The sequence below is a fragment of the Carya illinoinensis genome, chromosome 12 (assembly GCF_018687715.1).
Source record: "Carya illinoinensis cultivar Pawnee chromosome 12, C.illinoinensisPawnee_v1, whole genome shotgun sequence".
Taxonomy (NCBI): Eukaryota; Viridiplantae; Streptophyta; class Magnoliopsida; order Fagales; family Juglandaceae; genus Carya; species Carya illinoinensis.
In genome coordinates this window covers 24864084-24891240 of record NC_056763.1, presented here as the reverse complement: position 1 = coordinate 24891240, position 27157 = coordinate 24864084, and the positions used below count along the sequence as shown (strand labels likewise).

Genomic DNA, 27157 nt, shown 5'->3' with positions numbered 1-27157 from the left:
CAAAGCAAGTTGAGACTTGAATGATTTGGAAGGTGAAATCATGATGATGTCTGTTGAGCTAAGAGGTTTTAAATCTGATCCTAAGCTATCTCATCCTAGAAGATCCTACTACAGAAAATCAGCCTTACGAAGGCTGCATGCCCTACAAAAAAGAAACAACGTTAATTCATCAGAATCATGTAATAGGAGGAGGATGCAGCTCTCTCTCTATATATGATATATAGATATATAGGTGCCCTATGAACTGATGAAAAGCAACCGGCCTAGGAAAGGTCATGCCCTTGCATTGCATCACACACAGAATAAAGTTGCAAAGTGAGTGTGTGTGTGTGTGTGGTAATTAGTCTCACTTTTTAATGTTGCATTATCAGTACCTTTGTTGTTTATGTTGTTGGGGGGCTAAGGTATAAAGTGATTAAGTATCTCATAAAAGTTCTGAAACCACAATAAATGTCATTATTTATGCAACCATAAACTACATTATTAAGAAAAGAATTAATAATTTAATTGCTGAGAAAGTTAATAATGCATAGCCTAGTTAATCAGTAGCCTATTAAACCTATATATAAATATTCAAATGGTATAAAATAATATGAGATATATCTCCCAGCTCATTCCCTAGCTACATGATATGCCAGCCCAATCTAAAAAAATTCTCTAGATCTGGATAGCACCTGTGTTAACATTATTCTGTCTTAAATATATGCTAAATCCAGTACTAGGCCAGACATGCATAATGCAGACACACACCTCAGCAAACCCAACATGCAAATGAAACTTTGGGGGACTATATATATATATATTTATATACTACTGTTAATTTGAGGGTTTATAGGGCCGGCTATCTATCTAGATATAGCTAGAGGCCTTGGCCATTGTGGGTGGTTTTGGGGATTTGGAGTAGTACCGTGGAAATAATCTGTAATAGGGCCAAGGAAAAGGAGGCATATATAGACCCGCGCTTTGAGATGGGACAATTAGAAATGTAAGACAAGGGAGCCGCCAACTGGAGGGTAGAGTCATGCTGTAGTGCATACATGGTGGTCCAATATCACAGTGTTTTGTTGGGTGGAGGAAGCTGGTGGTCCTGTATCTTACCTTTCTACACAGCAAGAGTCTGCAACATGCTCCAAAAAGATAAGAAAATACGTACTGAATTAGATGCTTGACTTCGTTGTATTGTTTCTGAATAATGATCATTCTTTTTCTTTTTCTGATCTCCAGGGCTAGTGTTAATTTTATTTCTGTCATCATGATGAGAACCACGAGCTGGTAACTAAATGTTGAGCCAACTTGCTGACTTATTGGAGCTGCTAAATATGTCATTAGTTATTATTTCTATTTCATTTCCTGTTCAGCTGTTCTGTTCTGGCTCTTACTCCCCATGGTTCCATGCTTACCTAAGTGGGTAGAGTTTTTAATTGCGGAGAGACAGAGAGAGAGGTCCCCAAAGCTTCCCTGTACATGCAGAAAGCCCACACAGCTAGTACTATACTGAGAAATAGATCAAGTAAACTTGGGGATGGTATTCTTGTCAGTTTTTCTTACCACTAATTTTTTCCACAATAATGACATTAATATAACATACCACTTAGAGAATATGACCCTATTTTAAGCGTCTATATAGAAGTACAGCCCCCCTATCTAAAATGACACGGTGCTGAGTCTATGCACCTCAATCCCAACCTAAACTTTCTTTGATCTGTGATAAAAGGAAAACCACAACTTAAGTACTGGCCGGAAAGCTGAAAGAGGCATGAAATCCTTTCCAAGGCTAACTCTACATATATATACATATATGTATATATATATATATATATATGCATGCCAATGAGCTTAGGCAGGGGTCCATTAATTACTACAACAGGTGAGACATCACAGTCCGTGTCCATCTCCCCATTCCTCTCCATGTTGCCTGTATCACTCAAACATGCATGCTAGCTCGGCGTACACATTACCGCCTGTAGACTTTAACGTACTGTTCCCTTTTCTCTTCCTTTTTCTTTAATTTGAAAGGATGCTTCACTTTTTAGTTTGCATGAGTGGTTGTCCATTTTCTTTTCAAGTTGATCATGAGGATATAACCAGTCTAGTTCACCAAACGGTAGAGCAGCTAGATCCTCCCGAATTTTCTGATCTCTTCGATCCTTCCTCATCAGATTTACGCTGGAAACCATTTTAGTCCACCCCCGAATTGACGTAAGCCCTAAATAATGAATGTACAATATTAATGCTTCACTAGCTAAATGGCTAGCTATTTTTTCTTGAGTAGAAACCCTAGCAAAAGATTACGTCAAAATCGACCTTTTTCTCTCACGAGGATATCTAGATCAGAATATTCTCTCTCTATATATAATTAAGTACTGCGTAAATCCAGATCATGGGCTAATTAAGAAAATACAAACGATGACTTTCCAATATATAGCAGCTAATTAATTAAGTGATTAGTCTAGCTAATTGAGTTATATAGTCCTCTACCCTAACATTATTATTGATCGATCAGTAGTCAAGAAATCACATCCACCACCTACAAAATTACAAGCTAATTAATTCCGCATAACATTTTACCCACTTATATTAAATGATATATTAATGCCATGTCTCAACTTTCAAGCTGAAGAAATTAAAATTAATATATATTATAATAAAAAATGATATTTGCAATCATAAGCGTAAGGTGTGCAAGTGATCTTGAACATTTTATTTGAAAAAAATGGATAAATATGTAGTGACTAACGTGAAAAATTAATTAATAGTGGACCCAATACTCTTTTTTAAAGAGAATGCATGAGACTTTTTTTTTTTTTTTAAATAGGACGATATCCCAAATTTTATTGAATGCCTTTACTTATAGCGGAAGAAAACTATGGTTACAACTAGATACCTGGCGGAGGAAAACATATATTTCCACATTGCCTCCTCGAACCTTAGAGTTAATGTCAGAATGCACGAGACTTGTACACCTTCATGCTATGATAAATTATATAATATATAGGCACGATCAGGTCATTAATTCGGCTTGAAAGTGGTTTGAAACCATATATTTATTCTATTATAATAAGTGGCTATCTGACTGCTATAGTAACTCAGATCTAAACAAGATTTGTTCAAATATGTTGAAACTAAAAAAAAATTATATCAAAACACATGATTTAGATTTATCGTTCAATATCCCAAAAAATCTCAAATCTTATGCGTTATTTAAGTGTGATAGTAGTATTTATTGTGGTGACAATTATGCTATTTTTATTTGTCTATATTATTCTAATAATGTATCTTGACTTTAATTTTGAACTAATCTTTTTATGTTTTAATGTATCTAAATATATAATTATTATACTTACCGATCTATCATTATCCAAAGATATTTGCTAAAAAAATTTTTTCTATACATTAAATTATTCATTAATCAAGTTTTTTCTAAAAAAAATCATATTATTTTTGTAAAAAACATGTTTAACCTAACTAGGTAAACATGCTTTGCACGTGCTCCTGACCCAGTGTGTATATATATATATATATATCAAACCTATGGCTATGTACTTACAAAAATCACATGTATGCGTGCCTGGCTATTTATAGTTTATACACATTCTTCTTATTTTAGAGTACTAGTTGGAATTGTATTGATCTATAATTAATGACTAGCTGCAAATTACTAGTACAAAAAGGATAAAAAGGGCCAAAAAAAAAGAAGAAAGAAATGTGCATACGGCTGGCCTATGGCTATATATTGTACTGATCAAATTCCTTAATAAAATCTAAGTACTGTAGATATATACATACATGTACTTATTTTTTCGGGGAAAATAATTAAAACTAGCTAGCTATAGGTGTATTATAATATTCAAGACATGATACATTTTTTCTGGGTTGTCTCAAAATAGATGGATAAATTTTCAGAAGATCAAGAAGTTCATAATTTTTTTTTTTCCCATTTTTATTATATGATGTCCTCAGTTTTTCTTCCAAAAAATAAAGCAATATTATTATACGAGACTTGTCTATTTGAAACTTGTATATATCATTTCTCTATGGCGAAATATCAATGAGCGGATAAGATACTAATTAGTATATATATATGTTATAATTTTGATATATAATATATTGTATAATATTATATGATGAAGATTAAAAGAAAACTAGTATCTGTTAATGCAGATAATTAAATAAGTACAACCATCGTAGGCGCCTGCATGCATGCATGAATGATACATCAAACGTACACATGAAACCTATATGCGCAGTACAAGGAACGCATAATTTATATATATATAATATATAATCTCTATTTAATTGCCAACATATATATAATATTGCAGCAGTAAGGTTCAGCTACTACCTCAGTTTTTGCGAACAAAAAGGTAACTTTTGTAACATAAGGTTCTTAATTCAATTCAGTATAAATATAAATATATATATATATATATATATATTGAGAATCTTCAAAGATAGTAGAGACCACAGTAGCATGAAGTGGACCATATATAGGGTTGGACCAAATGGCATGGCATGCATGTGATTGGTGGCCAGATTAATGGGGACAGTTTATGATAGTGGCCGGCGTGGAAGCACGTAGACCGGCCGTGGACGGTTCGATTTGGTTGGTGGTGATGATGCATCAAATTCGCATGCAGCTTCTTATCTGGAGGAATATCATGGCTTAATTACGATGCGCGCAAATCTTATCTGGAGATCATCAAATCTTGAACGTACGAAACCATTGTTCCTTCAACTTGGATTTGCATCATGTCGATGCATGCGGCCTTTTTCATGCCATGCTTGAGTTGTTTATCTCCAAGGCTAGGTACTTACTTAATAGTACTTAAGGAGATCACGCTGATTATCTTTGTGGCCGGGAGCTGATCTATTATCTCGTTGCTAGGTACGTATACTAACGAAGATCGAAACCAAAATCATTGCAGAAATGGGTACGTACGCGTGTACTTATTCAACTAGGTAAATTTGATTTAACTCAATCAATGAAATTACTTATACATACATACATACATATATACATACATATATATATATATGTATATATACATATATATAAGACAAGTGTACTTCTTCTTCCGAGAAGTTTCTTGCAAGCATATAATACAACCTTGTTATCGCCAGTACTGTCCTAATCACAATACTAAGACAGGGAAGTAGTTAAATTGACCGATTGAGGAATAATATTAATATTATATATATATATATATAATACAAGCAACGTCCCTGCAGGCCAGGTTGGATCGATCGATGCCTCAAACAAGTAGCTAGTTAGCTAGCTAGAGCTTCATGTTACGTTTTTTTTTTTTTTTTTTTCATGGGGGGTATATATATACACGTACGTATCCATGAGTACGGCCTCGTTTTAATACCACTTAATAATGATGCATGAGGAGTTTATAATGGAGGTCTAACTTATTAAGTAATTCCAAGTGCTAGCTTAGCTTGCTAGAATTAATCTCCGATCCGGCCATGACACAAGGCAGACTATATATATGCACATATATATGTTGTTAATTATCTTATTAATGATCTGTATCTGATCTGAACAAGTAGTAAATTTAATTCCTGTTTCTCAGTACGACTACGTTTGTACTGAGAAGATAGCTTGCCATGATTTCGATCCACAAGTTGAGTAGGTGATGTTCATCAATTTTATGAACAATATCGATCATTACCATTTTAAAATCATAAATATTGGAAGGTATAAAGCTGGAGATCATAGATCGATCAGTACGTATACATGATCAGATACAATTTAATTTATATGATCTGAACCTAATAAATATTAATTTGGCCAGAAGAAATACCATTATTTATATATATATATATATAGCCCTATTTTCATGATCTTTGTTTGTTAGGTGATCGATCTGATTACTTTCAAGCAAAATAACATCTCACTATAAGAAAAATGAATATTTATAATGAGTTATTTGGGATGATTATTTATAATAACATTCTATTTATTTTAATAGAAAATAACGTTCTGATCACAAATAAACCGATTTCTTGCATGTTAATTTGGAGAGAATTAATTAATGGAGAACAATTATGTCAAGCAAGTATAATGATCTGCAATCTAAGATGATATTTTCGTTACATGATCATCACTACAAGAAAACTAGACAATTATTGTCACTTATTTTTTTACGAAAATGACTATTTCCTACTAAAGCATGCCCATTTTAACAATAAATAATTATTTTTACAGCAAAAAATTGACAATAATTATCTAATTTTCTTGTAATGCATATATATACCTAATTGATCGAGGGAGCGCTTTAATTCGATCGTAAAATATAAGTGCGTGATCATACAATTAATTAGCTCTTGATCAATAAACCCAAACGTAAAGCACTCGTAGTTGTATAAACATTAATTGGAAAATAAAAAAGAAGGAGAAGTGATCACATGATGATGGAGACTCGAGTAATAATTAATAGTAACAGTACTACTGCTAATTTAGCAAAGTGATCGCTCGCAACTTGCTTTTCGATAGGGCCAAAGTATAGATATATAGTGCCACATGCATGTCTCATTATTATTATTACTGTTGTACAACTATCCATCAGTGTCTTAATTTGGACCATATATCACATAATTAAATATTGGACCTTTTGTTAGAGATCAAAACTTATGAAGAGAGAGAGAGATATAGACATAGAGAGAGAGAGAGAGAGCTGTTTCGCTATATATATATATATATATTTATATACTTGCTTTGCATTAATAGCTCTAATATTTTTCATCTTGCTTGGTTGTCATATTTAGATACTCATGAGGATTGTCCGTCTAGAATAATTGAAACTAAGTCAAAATTATTATAAATTGACGTGGTTTGATAAAATATATTAAATTATAAAATGATTTTTATTATTAAATAGATTTAATATATTATATTAAGTCATGTAATTTATAAATTTATTTTTATAAAATTTTATTGCATCACAGCCAACCTCAAACACAAAGGAAGAAGATCGATCGAGTAGAAGTAAAAAACACCAAAATTGGAAGGATATAGATGATAAGGGGTAAAAAAGAATATATGATTCTCCAATTAAATCCAAGTTGGGGAATTCAATTACGAGCTGTTCGTGCCCTTCAAAACAGCTGGCTGGCTGGCTATTTGGGCTTTATCAATAACATTGTTAGGGGGAAATTTTTTAAAAAATAAATTAAAAAAAAAAAGGAGAGAAATTATAGAAAGAGTATGATCATAGCATGTACAGTACCCAGGATGATGACAGGGACAAGCTCACATGAGCCCAACCAGATAATACATGGGTCCTACGTATACTTTCTCTCTCCCAGTCTCCCTTGTTCTTCTCGCTCTGTTAAAGAGAAAAGATAGAAAGGAAAGAATTTATCCAGCAGAAGGAAAAAGAAAGAAATCGCCTAACTTGAGAAGCTTCCAGGGAGGAACCCTGGTAAGAAAATCACAGCAACACCTTACTACTTTCAGTCTCTCTCTCTCTCTAGTCTCTCTCCGTTCCCAAGGTCAACAACAAGAGGAATTTTACACTCTTTGAAATGTCCATGGGGTGTATAGTTTCGTGTTGAAATGTTCTTGGTCAAACAAGAATGCACCGACCGTCATTGTATTGAGAGCTAGCTACCCTTGTGTTACTCTTTGGTCTGTCTCTGTGCTTTCGATCACAATCTTAACCCTACAAAACATTAATAAATCAAAAAATAAAAAAAAATAAAGATTTTACCTTGAGAACTGGGAGAAGACGACTTGGTAAGGTCGTGTTGCTCGCTTTAGCACCTCCAAAGCCCACCGTCTTCCTGGTCTCTCCATTTTTCTTATTCAAGTAACTTCAATTTTGCAGATCCAGCAAGAGAAGCTCAAATTGGCGAGTACAAAACATGGATTTGAGGCCACCCAGAGAAGACTTGTCTTGTGAAGGACATGAGCATCATATGGTGAGAGGTAAGCTCCCTTTCTCCTACTCCTCCTCCTCTCCCTCCTACGAAGCTGCTTCCGATCATGTCAATAAGCTTCACGAGCTCATGGACATGTCCCCAAGAAACGAGGACGATGATGTCAGACGTGGGGACTCCCAGGACGATGGCCTTGGATCCGGGAGCACTATTACCGGCCGAGGCAACAACATCATGGAGAAAGAGCATATGTTTGATAAGGTTGTAACTCCCAGCGATGTGGGCAAACTCAATCGCCTGGTAATCCCTAAGCAGCACGCCGAGAAATACTTCCCGCTCGACTCTACAACCAATGAGAAAGGCCTCCTTCTCAACTTCGAGGATCGCAACGGCAAGCCCTGGCGGTTCCGCTACTCTTACTGGAACAGCAGCCAGAGCTACGTCATGACCAAAGGCTGGAGCCGCTTCGTGAAGGAGAAGAAGCTCGATGCGGGGGACACCGTGTCCTTTCAGCGCGGAGTTGGAGAGCAAGGCAGAGATCGTCTCTACATTGACTGGAGGCGCCGCCCTGAAGCGCCTGACCCGATGGCATCTCTTCCCAATCTGCCGAGCCACTACTTTTCTTTCCACCGCTCTATCCCCTCTGCCTGGAGTACTAGCACTCCTAATTTGCTAATGCGACCGAGGGACCACTTGCACCTGTCGTCGCAGCAGATGATGAATGTGAATAACAGCAATAATGTCAATCTTCAACATCCTTACCGGCACAGCTACGCCATGAATAGCGCTTACTGTAATTATATGGTAAACCCATCACTGATTTACATGAGATCGGCCGCAGCTGCAGTATCCCCACAGCAGCACCACCGCCACCATCAGGATCAACCACAACAACTAGGGCTGGTGCGGAACATTAATGCGGATGAACCACCCTTGGTGTTCGAGTCGCTGCCGGTCGTACAAGGAAAAGTGGCAGCCAAGCGACTGAGGCTATTTGGGGTAAACATGGACTGCCCAATATCGGAGTCGGATGCATGCGACGTGATATTGTCCTCCACCACAATAGGAGGCCCCCATGCTACTATGACATTGCAGCCTTCCCAACTTTCTTCTTCGTCTCAATCTGCTCTCCCATTCAGGCCATTCAATGGTACAACACTACCAACTGTGCCCACGGACTTGCTCGATAAAGGGAAGGCTTCAATGTCCTTAGATTTCGATATCTAGAGACGCCACCGAATTCAAGAGGTCTTAAATGAGTACTACACAAGAGAATACCAGGAGTCATGCAGCCGAATCACTTTCAAGTTTGTTTAACTGGATTTGATTATTTTGTCCCTCAATGCTCATGATCAAGACCTACAAAATGCACAATGCACAACGGGATCCACAATGTTTGATTTTGATTCAGTTTCGTACATGAGAAGGCGGGTTTTGATCAAGGATTAATGATCAGTACGTTTATGAAGAATTAGCTAGCCAGCATATATAAGCAAATTAGAGGCCATTGGAGATCGATAGATCGAAGCGAGCCACTATATTATCCATGATCAATTGTCTTCTTTTTATAAACTTCATGTAAAAATATTTATGACACATAATTTTCATAATATATAGATAAATATTATATATTGGCCGGATGAAGATGTAGAGTACCACCTATCATTATTGCTCCCCAATTTCATGCTTTGTTCCAGCTTCTGCAGGGCCTAATTTCCCCAATCTGTATCCCAGCCATGGCGCGCCATGGTTTCCCACTGAATTCGAATTATTTCCAAACATGTATCTTTTGTTCTCTTTGGATACCAACTATTGATCTCTTGATCTCTCTACTGCCCTCTCTGTTTACAATAACGCTCTTTAATTAAGCTGCTTATAACAACTTTTCCTGGCTTCTGATCAAGCCAACGTGTGCAGTGGCAAGCTACCCGGCCGCCCGATGTTATTGAAGTCTTGTATTATACCCTGTTAGGTTGCTGTTCTTGTCGCCGCTTCGTTGGGCACACCCCGCAGGTGTTGCAGAAAAAGATTTCAGAGCCTTAAAAGGTACCATTACTATCTGATATCTCTGCAATATCTTTGTCTCTCTTTTTTTGGGAGGGGGTTGAGTATATATCCATTATATTAATATTATATCATTCCAGCTTGTTTTGCTTTTATTACTATATATTTAGCCTGAGTAGTCTCTCGCCGATCGATGATCTCTTGCCCTTCTCAACTCACTGTAGAACTTCCAACTTCTTCCTCAAAAACTGTTCATTCACTGTACGTATATATGCCCTCTCATTAATCAATTAGAAACACCATTCATGATCATCACTTGCGCTGCAAAACAAAAGGGATCACTTGCATGATGATGAGTGCTGAACATTAGAATTTTAGCAGTTTGATCTTCATGATCTTTTGAGTTTTGCTTCGTTTACATTAGAGTTGTCTTTTGTCGTAACCTATCTCCATGTCGTCTTTGAAAGGAAGGTTATCGATTAATTATTCTGGTTGGTTCTAGTAGTACTGGTCACGAACTAAACAGTTAAGCAGCCTTTTATTTTTTATTTTTTATTTTCCACCAACATTCCGAGGACTTTATTATATATTATGTACAACCAGCTGCGCTTGTACAAAGCCATCGAAATGAGGGTAAATATTGATGCATGAACCTCTAGCTAGCCACGTAGAAAGTACCCAATTCGCATGTGTTGGAATTCGATAATCTGTGCATGCAGGCCGCACCAAATTTACCTATGGGTGTACAGTTTATACGTACATTCCTATTAATTTGATCCCATCATGTCGCATCACATGCATTAATTATATAACGTGCTCACAGGCAATATCAAATTGAAATTATAAGTATGTAATATATATATATAGGGTATTGTACATGCGTTATTAATGTAGTACCTACTCGCGTTAACAACTGTCAAAACTGATCAAATTAATTGAGAACCTTAGAATAATTAAATTGGATATTACAAATTGAGCCATGCCTTGCTTTGAAAATCTCATGAAACTCATAATATTGTCTCACCAATCAGGACAAAACTGACCAATATTTGCTAGCTTCGTGATCTTAGAAATCACTTGGTGTTATGTTTGCCTAAATATATATGATCTAGTATGTATATATAATTCTGTAATTTGAATACTGCATAATTAATTAGATGACATTAGAAAAGAAGGATTTTTTTCCTCTTTCTAGAATATGTGCATTACCTAGTTATAATCGCCTGTGTTAACATTTTATAACTAACTGAGTTGATGATCATGTTATTGATAAACTAGTTCATGTTACTAGTAAGCCAATAAAGAGTAATGGCATGGTGCCAAAAATATTAATGCTTAAGAGGCCAGAGAATCATGTACAAGATCAACTTCATAAATAAGGCTTGTATCTAGCATCTCTCTCTCTCTCTCTCTCTACATATATATTTATATACACTCATTGAATGACTGATCAAGCAGCATAATTTTTAGACATCTTCCCCATTAAGGAGAATATATATGAACTTCTCCATTACACTTGAGATTAATGGATATAATACATATAGTGGGAAACATTGATCAGACTTTTGATCATTTCAGATTATATATCATGCTGACAAGTGAATTAATTAAAATACTTCTTAGTTTAAGCTAGATATAGTGTGTGTGTATATACATATACATATATATATATATAATATATATATATATAGAGAGAGAGAGAGAGAGAGAGAGAGAGAGAGAGAGAGAGAGGTGACCAGTGCACTAGCTACTAGTTATACTCCTCATGTTAATTTTTCATAATATCACAGATTGAACTATATCTGCAGGGAATTAGGGATCAATATTGCAATCAGTCTGCAATTACTAGCATGCATGTTTGCCTTAAAAATTAAGAACTTTTCCCCCCTTTTTCTTTTCGTTTACTATACTAGAAATACATTTATCATATCCGGCTTGCATATCGCATGGTAAAGTACTCATGCGGAAGCATTATGTTTGAGAAAGACTCTACATTCAATCACGAGATTAATTTGTAATCCATGCAAGTATTAAATCAAATATAGCTAGCTAGCTAGCTAAGTTGAAAACAGTTAATTGGTTTTACAATTTTCACGTACAGAAATGAATGGTTATAATTAAGTTATCCTCTTGTTTCTTTTCTTTGACTGGGACAAAGGGATATTGTTGGCCGAGATCAGAAATATCTGATTGTGATTTTCACTAACTGATCATTAAGATCTGCTCAAGATCATTAGGTTTTTATATGTTAAACAAGAGTACCCGTGCATGATGCATGAGCTTAATTCCATAGATGCAGAAGCCAAAAACATGATGAAGGATTTCAGCTTACATATATTATAGATATATATGTATGTCATGTGTATAAAGCATGAGCTGATGATCAGTACTAGATTATATATGCATGTTTATTGAGTATATACGAACTAGCTATATGGCTTGTCATGGTTAACCAAATTAATTGGATACTTCTATATATATATTCTGTAATTTTACTGGGTTTGAAGGGGCCGGGCATGATCATTTGCATAAAGAATAATATCTACAGATGATGATCAGTAGTAGGTATCGCAGTATCTGTGGTGATCATCACTGAAGGAAATTGTCCTCCGATGATGATATTATTATATATTAAGCAAGCATTAATATAGGGTTACAGTTTAGATTTGTAATGAATATTAATACTTATTATTTATAGGTTATTTTTTTTATTATATGTAGAATGATATGTATAATTTGATGGTACTAGTGTTGTGCCAAGTTTTCTCTGTCTGATTGAGTTAAGGCTATTTCCTGCAGGTTCACGAAGCTGCCCGGCCATGTTTGTGTTTATATATATATACCCGGCCATTTTCTGATGCATTCTTCTGCAACTTGGATATATATGGACAGTAGTAGTACTGCTGAAAATTATACTCGTGTTATCTTGAACCAATGCCCCTCATGGCATCCAACTTTAACAACTATCATTCTTCATTTTGGGGATTAATTATATGATCAAGTCTCACATCAATATTGTCTTCATGTCATGAGCAATCAAATAATCTGAGAAATATATATATATATATATATATATATGCGACTGGAAGTAGCTAGTACTTGTTCAAAATCTCTCTCTCTCTCTCTCTCTCTCTCTCTCTCTCTCTCTCTCTCTCTCTCTCTCTCTCTCTCTCTCTCTCTCTCTCTCTCATATTTTCAGATCAACTAATTATTTATATTTAAGCATGTGTCTTTAGTCTTTACAACATTATATACAGTGATCTTGTTCGATTGATCATCGCGAGCTTTTAAGTACCCTTTTCAGATCACTACTGCATGCAACATGATCAAATAATATCATATTTATAAATAACCATTTATTTATTTGTTCTAATGGTAACCTACATGACATGATCCATCACCTTGCCTGCCATGCATGGAACCATTTTCCGGAAAAATGATTATCCTCCATGTTAATGAACTAATTAGACTTATGGTTATTAAATATTATATATACATGAATTAGTAAATTATTAAGCCCTATTTTCTTTATTTGTTTATTTTTTCCCGTTCTCTTCGTCTAATTCAACCTGCAACTTCCCTAGTATTGATCAGTATATATATGACTACTTTTCCATATTAATGGCGGCCAATTGAAGCAACCCGCCTGCATATTATAATATTCCATCCCAATTGAGATGATGGTTAATCAATTTCACCTTTGATCTTTAGCTGACTTTCTTTCCATGTAATTAGTTGGGATTGGTTGGCTTCACGAAGAAAATTTGATATATATATATAGGCACAATTAATTAAATTGCATCTTCCTTTTGAGATCAGGATCACATTCATGCATGGTCATCATGTGGTGGATGATGATAATCATGATGGATCCTATATATAGATAGAAGGATCAGAGTACTGAAAGATATAGTACGAACTGAAGGAAATTTATACGAATCCTATGGTATGTATATATGCTGTTGGGAGTACTAGTGATTGATTTTCCAAAGACATGACCAATCTCTAAACCTAGCCAGCATTCCATCTTATCCTTTGAATAGAGTAGTACGACTGAAAACATGGCCTTGGACAGATTTTTTTATTATAATTTATATTTCGTCTCCTTAATAGAAATGATGGTGAACAGATTTTTTCATATATATATATATATATATATAGGTTCTGTGAACAGATAGATGAAGACAATTACATTATTGGACTGAAGAATTACAATTTCGTCTCCTTAATCCTATATATATATATATACCAACTAATTAAATAGTCTTTCATCTTCTGATCGATCATCATGTATCTCTCTCTCTATATATATATATATATAATTGATGGATGCTGTAGAAGTGGACCCTGACCCTAGTAAAGTACGTAGTAGCGTAGCATCTAGATTCTAGGATCTAGTACTTGAATGTAGCCAAAGGCTATGATCCACAGTCTCATCGGCATCCACTGGATGAGTCAGTATTAAAGATACAAAATTGCTTGGTGCATCCCTGTAGCAGCTACCATAACTGATCTTCAAGCTAGCTAAATATATATATAGCTCAATAGAGCTCATTTGTAGCCCAGACAAGCTGCTAGCATATTACGAAACGTTGTACAGTAATCCCGTTTTACACATATTTATATATGTAGAGAGAGAGAGAGAAGTAGAGAGAGTTACAAATGCATGGAAACTGCTCTGATACCTGCAACCAAACTGCGTTAATTTCCGCATGCATATATATATATATATGTATGTATATCCACTTTTGACTAGCTATCACGCGCGCGTCTTTTGGCAAATCACTATTGTACGTACGTACAATCAGAAACTGTGAACCTAATCCCGCCTGCCTCCATCATCTTCTCTTTTCCGAATGGGACTGACTTGCATGCCAGGACTTTGCGGTGTTATATGTCATGTAGCTAGCTAGCTAGGCCAATTTCAATTTGTACACTCATTTTCTAATTAATTCGATCATCCTAATTAATAATTTAATGCAAATTGAGGAATTGGTCGCTGTAAATTGACACATAACACCCTATTATTAATTTGTATTGAGTTTTACCACCACGTTAAATCTATTTAGTTTATAATAAAAATAATTTTATTAATTAATAAAATTATTTTTACGTAATACCTTTCTAATTAAAGTATTTATCTCGTGTGCCTACTATATATACACGGATGAATGTCTCCACATTTGACAAAAATATCACTTCCAACGTGATTATCTCCCTAACAGGTGGTAGGTGATGAGCTGGATGATGATGACGACGCTAGCTAGTACAGTGTGTACATATATCTATATATATATGGGGAAGAGAGATCATGAATGGATATGGATTGATCAGCTTTTGCAAGTGTCAATTTTTCTATATTTCTGGTGCTATGAACAGTTAATGGACAGGCGGGCGGAGAAAGAAAAAGGATGACACGTACGTATTCGAGCCCAAAGTTTAATTTATAAGAGACATGAATACCAGTACTGACCAAACTAGCTAGCAGCAAAGCAAAGCAGGATGATGATAAATAAAAAAACGAAACAAATAATCAAGCAGCTAGCTAGCTAGCTGGCTGGCTGGCTAGGCATTCGTACGGCCGGGCATGCCCTGAACAGAAGGAGACTCATCCCCACCCTACCTATAAAGAGAGATCGATCGAGCGACTTCATGTAATAGTGCTGCTCGTTTTAGGGTTAATAGGCGTAATCAATGACGGCAATAAAAAAATAACACGTTTATATATATATATATATACAATATGCGCGCGCGCACACATACAAATAGTAGTACTGTAAAGGAAAAGTGGGTTTCGTCGTTTAATTCTCTTCTTGCCCTGTCTCTCTGTCTGCCTGTCTGTTTGTATCTCTCTCTCTCTTTGAAGACTTTGGCTCCGCCCGTAGGACGCGTGCAATACCCTCCCACTCCCTGCACTGCATGGACCACGTTGATTTTTCTTTCGTTTTAATGCACCCTATTCCCGTGATATACATTCTCTCTCTCTCTCTCTCTCTCTCTGTCTCTACGTCCCTCCTCCCTTGGCTCTATATGTAGTTTCTTTTAAAACATTTTTCGTGGTGAAAATGAAAGGTGTACTCATCAATATAAAGTAGAGAGATCAAATGGCATATGCCACGCTTTCTATCCTCATAAGTCATATCTATTCATCACTAAACATTACATGTACCCAAAAGTTTTTTTTTTTTTTTAAAAGATAAGATATAGACAGAAATATTTTTGCTACAAAAAAATCTACAAACTAGCATATTTTGATGTCAAACATTATATTATAAAATTATTTTTATTTTAAAATAGATTTAACATATCATATAAAATCATACTAATGTATAGATTTATCATTTGTGGATGTAACACTTTTTTTTAAGCTATATATATTTGAAAGATGTAGGAGAAGTGAATAATACATTTTGTTGTCAAGCCGTGAAATTACCTGGCAGGCCATGTACTCATGATGTTGAGGTTTAAGAGATGATGATGATCATCACAGACATCTAACTGTTTTGATCAGGGACAGCTCGAATATTGTCAAATTAGTTATGAGAGGGGAGAGATATGGAGGAATTTATAAAGAGTAGTAATGATCAATGTATTTCTGACTTTAATGTCGGTGTCATTCCTTCCTTGTTATAGCCATAAAGATTCAGATTTTCTTTTTAAGTTAGCCAAGTGTCGCCACTCAGATTGGGTGTTTGGTCATGTGGTATTAGCGTCAAAAGCAGGGCTTTGGTTACTATATATCTTGAGTGACATGCAGTACTTGTGATACCTTTTAAGTGCATGCATGTTATATTTCTTGCTGAAATAAATATATTATATATTATAAGTAATGTTATTTTTTATTTTAAATTTTAGAAAAATATTTTTTTAGTCACAAATAAATCTCATAAAAATAAATTTATAAACTGACATTATTTGATATGGTACGTTAGATTATAAAACTATTTTTATTATAATATAGATCATCTAAAATATCATAAGAAATCATATCAATTTATAAATTTATTTTTGTGAAATCTCTTTATAGTTATAGCACTTTTTTTAATTTTTTTTATTAAATATGATCCTACTTAAATGAATTATTATATCAATTACTTAAATAATAATTCAATTGAATACTATACATCAATTGATATGGTTGGAGATCGATGAGAAGACAAAAGATATACAATTATTATTCATAATTATTTCTCAAATGTTAAAGAAAATATCATAAGATAATTATTTCGATTGAGACCCATCTTAGGTACTATTTTTCAAAGGCCGGCTCGTATGGCGCAAATTGGTTCGAACTCATAGGTCTAACTTCAACTTATTTTTCATTTTTTATCGATTTTTTTCCGGTCCGGATGCACCCCTATAACCTCCACGAAGGAATGAATTAAAGAAGATATATTGGGATTACATTTTTTATTTCGTTATTTAAGATCGTAATGCGATGCTAGCTGCAGATCAAATCATGTTACAAGGGAAAAAAGAAGAAAGAAAATAGAAGAAGAAGCAGCAGCAGCAGCAGAGAACAAAAGAGGAAGCGAAAGGGTAGCCAAAATGAAGGAGGAAATTAAGAATGGCGGGGGGAAAGGGTAGTTGGGGCTGCAGCTGCTCACTGTACTGCTACGGATTTCATATTTCGTGACAGAGCATTAACAATGACAGGAGTGGCAGCCGATCCCAAAAAACAACCGTAATTATGGTGAAATATAAGGGGGCCGGACGATAGCTACATGTCATGGACTGCACACACTTCACAACACCACATGAGCCGTATATATATATATATATATATAATACACTAATTAATATGATAACATCCTTTCGAGTTTTTGTTCTGATTCGAGAATTATAACTTAAAAAGAGATGTACACATGATGATATATCTTATTAATATTTATTGTACGTCTGTATTATAAATATTTTAGATAATATTAAATAATAATAATAATAATAATAACAACAATAAAAATAACAAATATTTTAAAACTGATCTCTCCACATATATCATCGTGTGTCTTTTAGAGTTGTGTGTTTTAGATGTGATGCTCCCATGTATATTGATGATGAAGCAAATGAAAGATGGGGAAAAGAAGACAGGAAATGGCATGAGGCATGAGGGTGGTGAGAGAGTATTCTGACCCACCTAGATGGAAGGAATGGGGATCGAGGCAATGTTGAGATGCATGGGTCTCATGATCTGATATATATTTTGTCCTGATCCAGTGCTCTCCCTCATTTAATGCCGAGCACCCAGATTCATGCTAAGGTATCAAAAGTTCAAAAACTGCATTATATGCAATGCTGCAACAAATGCCTTATCAGTTCCCTCCCTCTCTCTACCCCACCTCCTCTATCTTCCCTCCAAAGTCCAAACCCTTTCCTTTTCGTCTCCTGAATCCTGATCTTAACCCGGCCGGCTGGCCTATTCTTGTCTTCATATTGTTTCTATTATTTTAGCAACCTCTTTCCACTCCATATTTCTCTTTCACTACTTTACCTACCTGCCTTCTTTCTCCTTTCAGAGTGCTTTATTCATCATTTATGTTTTACCCTATTTTAATTATTATTATTATTAATTTGGTTGTCGTTAAACTAAAATAGTAATATGATGTTATAGATAGTTTGAGGTGTTATATATGGTAAAAAAATAAATAAAAATAAAAGAAAGAAGAAGATAGCAAAATGCCAAATTTATAGGTCCCCCACTTCCCTGACTGGTCACCTTTTGTCCTGGAATGGCTACAATTAGGTGTTGTATCCAAGTACTTCCAACTGGGTAGTCGGCATCTAACCCTGCAATCAATGTTTCATGTGGTAACAGTAATTAAAACCAGAGAGAAGTAAATACTCTGAATGTGACCATGCATCATGTTCCCAGCCCCAACCGCCATTGCATGGCCAACCTCTAGTTGAAGGAGGAAGACCGGTTTAAAGGCTTTTTGGACTCTTGTTTTACAAGTACGTTACAATATTTGGCCTTCATTTGTGGTAGTGATATACATGTGCCTGTGTTTTATTTTTTGGGATTTGTGAAAGTACAATGCTACTGTTCGTTCTTAATTTTATCATTTTTATACTAGATTTGGATATAAAGATGATTTCAACTCATCTCATTTTATTATTATATATTTTTTAAAATTTTCATACCAAAATATAATAAAAAATTTAATTTTTTTCAAATCCCAAAACAATAATAATATTAAAAAATAATATTCTAATAATATTCAATTCAATTTTCATCTAAAATTATCTAATCTCATCTCACTATCCAAACCTCACCTTAGTCAAATCCGCTGATATGATACATTTTAAGTGATTTTATAAACTACCTGTTTAAATTAAACATTGTTTAAAATGTAACACCCTCCTTATATTTCTCAACATTTTCTCCCAATAAACATCCATTTAGTTCATGGGCTAAACGGTAAGAGTTATTTTCAGGGTATTTTTTTAATTCCCTGATTAGATGTAGACAAACTTGAGCTTAGGCAATCTACTACTAAGCTTTAAGCTCCTTATGGTTAACCTATAACTAGTACCTAGCACAGTCCAAACCCTCAATCCTGCAAATCAACATAAGACTTGAATTGGCTCAACACATGAGTTCTCTCCTCGTGAACAAGAGGCCTAAGATCAGAGCCTGCCCACCTCAACAAAGAAAGAAATTTAAGGTAGGGAAAAAGACTAGGACCTTGTTTTCTAGTAATAGGTTCAATAACCCTCCACTAGGTCCCACCCAGAAAACAAACAGGAAAGGTATTCGGCCAAAGCCTGGTCCGTCCTTATTTGGGTGGTTTGGACTTTTTATTTTGCACCATGCTACTGGATATGCTTAATGGGCCCAAACCACCCGAATAAGGACAGGCTAGGCAGAACTGGCCAGTCAAATGGGCCTTCCACAAAAATACTAATTTACCAGAATTCTGCCTATTGGACCCAAAAAAAAAGGTCTACACTACCTGAGCTAGTCAATACACTCGATTCTATCAATGCCATTCACATATCCAGCTTGCGCCAATCCCACGAGAACATGCAAGGCAAATCATTCTTCACCCAATCACAGTAAACCAGTCACAACTTTCATCATCACCTTCACGGGATATTAACTCGGGGTCTAACTTTTCACCATTGTACTAAAAATCAACGATGTTGAATTTCAAGTTCAACTCCCATTTCCTAAATACAGCCTCAAATTTTGTCATCGGTAAAAACACCAATGGTTTGTCGCCTCTCTAAGATCCTGAAGAATCAAGCTTCCATGATTTTACCTGTGTTAGAATCAACCTGCATTTGCACTCCACATGTCCCCGACAGTATCTCCATTATACATGCATGACTTATATTATACATACCATCCCATCTTTAAACAAACTAAAGATAGTGATACCATTCTCATATATGGGAGTAGAATTTGTAGCTTTGGCCTCGAACAAGAATAACCATGCTTGGCTCGAGTGGAACATTACACACTCCATCATTCTCTGCGTTTGGAGAACTTTCCTGACTCCTTGTGTTTTTGAGCAAGCTTTCCTAACACCTAACAGAGCAGAGAAAGAGTCAAATTTATAAAATGGAGAAAAGATTCAGGATCAATGCAGTTCACCTTACCTCCTTTTGATTGTTTCATATCCATCCATCCCATTAGATTTCATGCTCAAGGCACAAGTTCTATATTTCTGGCCGCATAATGCTGCTTCAGCCTCAAGCCATAAATTCCTGTACACTAAAGCTTGTGGATGCATATCTTCCACAATCTGATGGTTTTCTGTCAGACCCTTTGAAATAACCTGCATTTTATTATAAGTAACAAAAAGATTTGGTTTCACTGCAATCTATAAACATCCAACGGCCAAGAGAGAGAGAGAGAAGACACCAAGTACTAACATAATAATAAGTATGAGCGTACGACAACCAATGATACCTGAATGATTTCATCGCTCTTCTCAACACCTACACCACTGTATGAAGAAAAACAATTCAGCCCTTTCTCAGTGAAGGCAGTATAACAACTCTTTTGCCCATTGTGGTGATTCTGATTTTCAGGCTCATCTGGAACAGACATAGTCTTTGTCCATGCTACTCTAAATTGCATACTGGAGGACTGAAAATGACATCATTCAGGTTCTCACAGGCAAACAAAATATGCATGTTTGTGTCTATGAACAACTCTCCCATTCCCCACGAGATCCACTAATAATAAAAAAGATGATGATGATCAACATAATTTTAATCACGTCAGGCTAGGAGATCTATCCATTAATCAATGCTAGAAAACTTCGGGACAAAACACTTTCCCTAGCCTCGAGCAAAATGAAGGTTCTTGCCCTCAGAGAATAAAACTAAGTGGTTCTAACAGTAATTCTGATCAATCATGCTAATATAATTCCAGCATGCTGAACACACATTCAATAAGAATCTATGCCAGAGGAATTCAAATAGAAGTGTACTTTATAATCTTAGAAGGAGGAAAAGGTTCATTCTTGTTGGTAAATTGATTCACAACTTCCTTCAGATAAGTTCATTAACATATAATCAAACAAACACACACACTCGCCATACCTTGCAGTGTTCTGTAGCCTTACAAGGAGAGTATGGAGTGCCTCTTTGAATTGATTCAGGCATTGGAGCCCCTTGCCCAACCCTATTTCTGGAAAGCACATGAAGCTTATCGATTATAAGTTGGATTGTGTCATGCTCATGCTCATTCAATGAATATAAACCATTTGAACAGTTTTGTACAAGCAACTCTGACAGATTACGCACTGCATTGATCAATGTCTGGACATCTATTTTAAGAGGTGCAGATAAAGACTTAGATACACTCTGATGTGTTTCATTAAGGTCATTAAGAAGACCAACGCCAGAAGAAGATGATGGACCGAGGTCATGCTCCTTTGCAAGGACAGGCACCCTTGTTGAACCACTATGCACAACATCCTTGATACCCTTCAAAGAGTGTTCAGCATTTTCCCCAATGACAAACCTGCCATTAGATGCGCAGCAATCTTCCACCAGAGATGGTTGAAATATGTGAGAAGAATTCAGCAAAGAGCTACTTCTCGAATTGTTGACCAAAGAATATTCCTTTTTTGATTCATTGATGTCAATAGAACATTCAGTATCAATTCCATAGCTCAATCCAGAATGATTTGATCCCACATTGGTAGAACCCGCATTTCCAAAATACACAGCTGAGGATTCACCCTTGTCGAAAGATAAGAAATCACTAATACCACATTCATTTTCATGGTGGTAGTCTATACTTCCTTTAGCATTACTGGGGAAAAAATGAGGCGCCCGAGGATTCAAAATGTTACTGGTTTTTAGCGTCTTTTCAAGACATTGTGAACTCACAGATTCAGAAACTCCAAATGGAGATTGCCAACAAGGGTTGGTTCCTTTCCAGCAGGGTGAATCTACATCAGAGTCATTCTCATCCAGTGTTTTAGAAATTTCAACGGAAACACTGGGTTTTATTCCATGATGTTGCAGCTCAGATTTTACCATGCATAAGGGTTCCAAACCGTCATCAGAGATAAGCTTATCACCTTTTATTTCATCACCATTTTCAATCAAGCTTTTATCTAGGTAGACCTCTTTGCCTTTGGTATTCAGCAGGACATGCGGCTTTTTTAGGCTGATTGGATTACAACCATTCAGCCCAGATAATTCTTCTGGATTACAACCAGACGAAATACCATTGTTGTTGAGGGAATTAATGCCCGGTAAATCTGCATTCACTGAAAAAACAGGATTAAGGACTGAAACAATTGTGCTAGTGCTTGGTGATTCAAATGATAGAGCTGGCAAAGATTTTTTTTTTTTTCAGTGAAAGAGAAACACTATCACAACTGCTCCCACTAAATGCTGGCATTGGTTATAACCACTGACCTTGAGGAATGTTTTGCAGAGTTGCAGCAGAGCACATATCTGACGATGTTGAGAACTTAAAAGGGGTGACCATAGACTTTGGCTTTGGAAAAGATTCAGCAGTTTCCCATTCCACGCCTCCAGATTTCATCTGATTATCTCCTCCTAGGATCTTAACAGTTAAGTTTCCACACTTGTTGATATTATAAGAAGTTTCACCACAAGGATTCAACCCTTTAGTAGCATGCAATGCTTGTTTTGGGGCTGTCACAATCACCTTTTCTTGTGGGGCTATCACTTTTACTTTTTTTTGCAGGGCTGTCACAATTGCAAAATATAGTTATCATTTACTTGTACTCTTCATCTTTTGTTTTTCCTTTTCAAATCAACTTCACCAGTTCTATACGAAGCATCACCTCACATTGCTGTCAAGATATGTACGTTTATACTAATGGCCAAAAAGAAAATTGAAAATGCTAATATATCAAAATTTTGTATGCTTTGATGTACAAGGACAAAAGTTATATTGATTTTACTTTAGGATTTCCTTATAATTCTTAAACATCAGCATTAAAGGCAACTCTTCAAGATTCTCTGTAGACAAGTTTCGGTGCATAGTTCATATTTTTCTTTCATCCATCCGATGCTAGAAACGTCTGTTTACAGAAAGTTTTAGAAAGTACTCGTTTCCAGGTCTCCCAAATGTACTTGTCATTTATTTAGCAATTTCTATCATAAATTTAAGAAAGGTGCAAGATGAAGGCCTGATTATAAACATAGACATATTGAAGAAAACTCTGGTCATAAAGATAGACATACTGAAGATAACTCTATCTTCCTTAGATCGCAGACCTAGTTATAGATCTCAAGGACCAGTATTATTTCTATCCATCTGGTAGTACCTAAATCAGATGCCACATCATGTTTCCTTGGTAATTAGTGTCCCTCCAAGACTACATTGCATCTACAACACCACCCTCCCCCCCATTGATCTCTTTATATTTAAGCCAAATGAAATTGTGGTACCACCTAATGGATTGGACCACATTGTAAGGATGTTGTATGTGCAAAGTCTCACATGGATATGTGGTTCTTAGGGTATAACACATATGTGACTTAACTCTTCTCTAGATCATGACAGAAATGGTTCTAATCCTTGTTTAATATACACGCGAAATAGAAGTACAACTGGAAGTATTATCATAGTCGATAATAGCAATCATGTAAAACGTGTTAGTCAATATTAGTGACCAAGAGATGCCTAAGTTCCAAATGAAAGGACACAATGGACAACGTGTTGCTATAAAAATTAAAGCTATACATTGGCACATATATGTACTCCAAAAATATAGAAAAAAAAAAAAAATCTATTAATAAAAAAAATTGTTGTACTCAGCTACCTAGCCGAAAAAGTTAAATCATTGTTTGCATCAATAACATACCACACAAAAGGGAAAGATGTTCTAGTTTAATCAATAAAACTATGTGCCTTTTAAGTCTCAAGACACCACTAAGCTACATCTATAGCAGCCTGTACAAAAGGGTAGGATCCAGCAACCAGACATGCTGTATCGGAATATAATCAAAACATGCAATATCATCGAGCTTAGCTATAAGAATGGGAATCCAAAGGTACATTCATATGCTATATTGCTATGAAGTCACGCAAATAAGAGACAGATACCTTGTTTTGGAAAGTTCCCGCAGGCCTTTGAACCTGCCTTCCAGACGAGACTCCCTTGATTATCAAAACCCGACAAGTTCTGGGTGTAGCTAGGCACCGAGGACTCGGTTAATAACATTGCATCAAAGTCCGAGTCATAAGGCACAGCAGACATACCGTTTTCTTGCAATGCTAATGATGGGTGACATGAAGAATAAATAGATTGCCCATCAAAATCAAAACCAGAGGGATTATCAGATGGGAAATCTATGATACCCATTTCAGACAGATGGCCACAATATTTAGAGGCATTCCGAGGCGCATCCACCAATACCGAGTCTCCTTCCAAATTGAGATCAGGACAGGAACCGACCAATGAAAAAGAAGAGTCGGAACTCTGAGAACCGTCTTGTGAAGGTCTACAAGGCTGCTGGCATGAGTTTGCCACCCAATTCAAAGAGGGTTGGGGATTGAAGGGCTGAGCAAAAGCTGACAAACGGAACGGCAGTGTCGAAGACCCTCTATCTCCGTGACCCTCCATTTTGTTTCAAAAGCTGAAAGAACGCAGCCAACCAACTGATCAAAACAACCCCGCCGCAGCAACAGAACAGAGAGAGAGAGAGAGAGAGTCAAAAGTGGTTGTTTATGGTAGCAAACGAGCCATTAAGCTACAAAGGGCTGTTTTTTGTTCTGGGCCTCATATGCTGCAGAATTGCTTTCTAGTTCGTCGGACACAGAGACGCAAAAGATAATACAACAATCAAACATCAGGAAAGCAACATCAACAATGGCGCAAAGCCAATAATTGTAGCACAGATCATTTAAGCATGAATTAAAAAGTCGATGAAACAGATAAAAAAACAGATTTTCTGAACATTCCGAGCAAATCAGTGAGCTAAAAATAACATACCGAGGAGGTTACCGGGCTTTTCCTCTGCCTTCAAATTTTTAATGTTGCAGGTTCCGATGATGTTGAAGTTCAGAAGTCCAGACCGACTAGGAAAGACAAGGACGCCTTCTCCGTGTGTTTTTATAAAGGGGCCTCCTACTTCTGTATATTACGGACGTTCAATGCTGCACAGTTGTGATTCTGTGAACTCTTTAACACGGTCCCTTAAGTTTGTGTGATTATCATTTTATTCTTTGAATTATCGTTTGGATTCCTTGAAAGTTGAAATTATGGATAAAGTTGAAAATCTGAGTAAATTGTTGGCATTGTTGCATTCCTAAAGAAACTGAGGGAATAAAAAATAAAAGTTTGGAACTTTTTGCAATATCAATTGACAATGGGGTCTGAACTGTGATTGGTAGACGGATGGACCTGTGTCTGGTTCATACACGTTGAGTGCACCCACCCCACCCTCGATATATGTATATTTTTTGTTCCCTTTGAATCCAACGGTCAGTCTAGGCTCTTCATGCCTTCCGTGCTAAGTTTCGAACAGTGTTAACCTTTCATCTTCCTCTGATAAACTCAATTCGCATCTATTGTAAATCTACAATGCCTGACACGTCTCACCCTCCCATTGGAGGGTGTAAGTCTTCTAATTACACAACATCCGGCTTGTAGGGCTCCCTTTACAATTTTTTATATAATTATGTTTCCAATAAAAGAAATATTGGGCAATCTTAATCTCTCTCAATCTCAAAAATTAATTTAAGAGATGATTTTTTTCTCATATTTATAAATTGACCATCAACCCCTTTTACAACCAATATGAAACAACTTTAGCAATCTCCTCCTCATACATCAGACCATAAGTCGGAGCAGAGACAATTCATTTCTCTTGTAGATTGTTGAGTCTAAAAATATTGATAAACTTAGACTTTGATAGACTGATATTAGTGTTGGTAGTCTTAGATCTCTCTCAACCTCAAAAGTTAAGCTCAAGATCAGGCGAAATTTTTCCTCACACTTATAAACCATCCACTTTATATAAATATCTTATTTTAAAATATAGTTATAATATTATCAAAAATTCTATGTGCAGTCACTTTTGTGCACTCTTTTATGCATTCCAGTAATATGATTGGTTATGTATTAAAAAAAATTTAATCCAATCAATCATATCAGTAGAGTGCGCAAGGAGTACGCAAAAATAACTATATGTAGCATTACTCTAATATTATATAGAAAGTGTCGTATATCATTTACACGTTTATATCAAAATCGTTTTCTCAGCAAAGACATCTCAAGACTATTTTAATGGCCTACGAATTTTGGTGATGGTTATCCCCGATGAAAAAAATGTTGGTATCGAAATTTTTCTTTGTTTTTCTCTTTTCATTTTTCATTATTTGGAGAAGATGGAGAATCACGTGTACACGTTAATGATTAAAAAACCAAATAAATAGTTAATTGGTTAAAATTAGTAACACAAAACTAAATTATCTCATCTCATATAATTATTACAAAATTTTCAAATTCTTATGCAAAATATAATAAATAATTTAATTTTTTTAACAAAACATCTCATCTGAACTGTGTAATCAAATGAAATTAAAGTGTTTTGTACTTCTCGAGTGTCAAGTTTTTATATTTTGCACCATAAACTATTAATATTGACACATTACATACCAACTACTACATCATTCATCCAAGTATGACCATATATATTATGGTGATGAAATTAAATAAGTAATGTAACATAATTTTGACTGTCATCATGTATTAATGATAGGTGCCATATTTTGTCAATTTGTAATTGTTAGAGGATATACATATATATTTCAGTTTTGATA

The 27157-nt window shown here is 35.6% G+C and overlaps 2 protein-coding genes across 7 annotated transcripts; one reads left to right on the top strand and one right to left on the bottom strand.

The window, feature by feature from the left end:
- Nucleotides 1-7267: 7267 nt before the first annotated feature.
- LOC122290491 (B3 domain-containing protein Os03g0120900-like) lies at nt 7268-9528 on the top strand. Of its 3 annotated transcripts, none has more exons than XM_043098225.1 (2): nt 7268-7427; nt 7833-9528. In XM_043098225.1, the coding sequence occupies exon 2, from the start codon at nt 7870-7872 to the stop codon at nt 9109-9111; it is 1242 nt and encodes a 413-aa protein (XP_042954159.1). In that variant the 5' UTR covers nt 7268-7427; nt 7833-7869; the 3' UTR covers nt 9112-9528. The 3 variants fall into 3 exon arrangements, with proteins under 3 accessions (XP_042954159.1, XP_042954161.1, XP_042954160.1); XM_043098227.1 differs by lacking the exon at nt 7268-7427 and adding an exon at nt 7443-7633; XM_043098226.1 differs by lacking the exon at nt 7268-7427 and adding an exon at nt 7443-7741.
- Nucleotides 9529-19913: 10385 nt separating this feature from the next.
- LOC122290242 lies at nt 19914-25637 on the bottom strand. Of its 4 annotated transcripts, none has more exons than XM_043097846.1 (7): nt 25326-25637; nt 24437-24969; nt 22774-23070; nt 21442-22622; nt 20804-20983; nt 20491-20669; nt 19914-20419 (listed from the first exon to the last, which is right to left on the bottom strand). In XM_043097846.1, exons 2-7 carry the CDS (start codon nt 24954-24956, stop codon nt 20413-20415), a joined length of 2364 nt encoding a protein of 787 aa, XP_042953780.1. In that variant the 5' UTR covers nt 24957-24969; nt 25326-25637; the 3' UTR covers nt 19914-20412. The 4 variants fall into 4 exon arrangements, with proteins under 4 accessions (XP_042953780.1, XP_042953778.1, XP_042953779.1 ...); XM_043097844.1 differs by having other exon boundaries at nt 24437-25134; nt 25326-25636; XM_043097845.1 differs by having other exon boundaries at nt 24437-25130; nt 25326-25636.
- Between the last annotated feature and the right edge of the window lie 1520 nt (nt 25638-27157).

Bases quoted from the DNA above. Each gene is read 5' to 3' on its own strand.
- LOC122290491 (XM_043098225.1), top strand. From the start codon at position 7,870: ATGGATTTGAGGCCACCCAGAGAAGACTTGTCTTGTGAAGGACATGAG.
- LOC122290242 (XM_043097846.1), bottom strand. From the start codon at position 24,956: ATGGAGGGTCACGGAGATAGAGGGTCTTCGACACTGCCGTTCCGTTTG. The intron at 23,071-24,436 runs GTATCTGTCTCT...CAATTGTGACAG, and splicing joins CGGGAACTTTCCAAAACAAG to CCCTGCAAAAAAAAGTAAAA. The intron at 22,623-22,773 runs GTCAGTGGTTAT...CTGTTTTTTCAG, and splicing joins TCTGCAAAACATTCCTCAAG to TGAATGCAGATTTACCGGGC.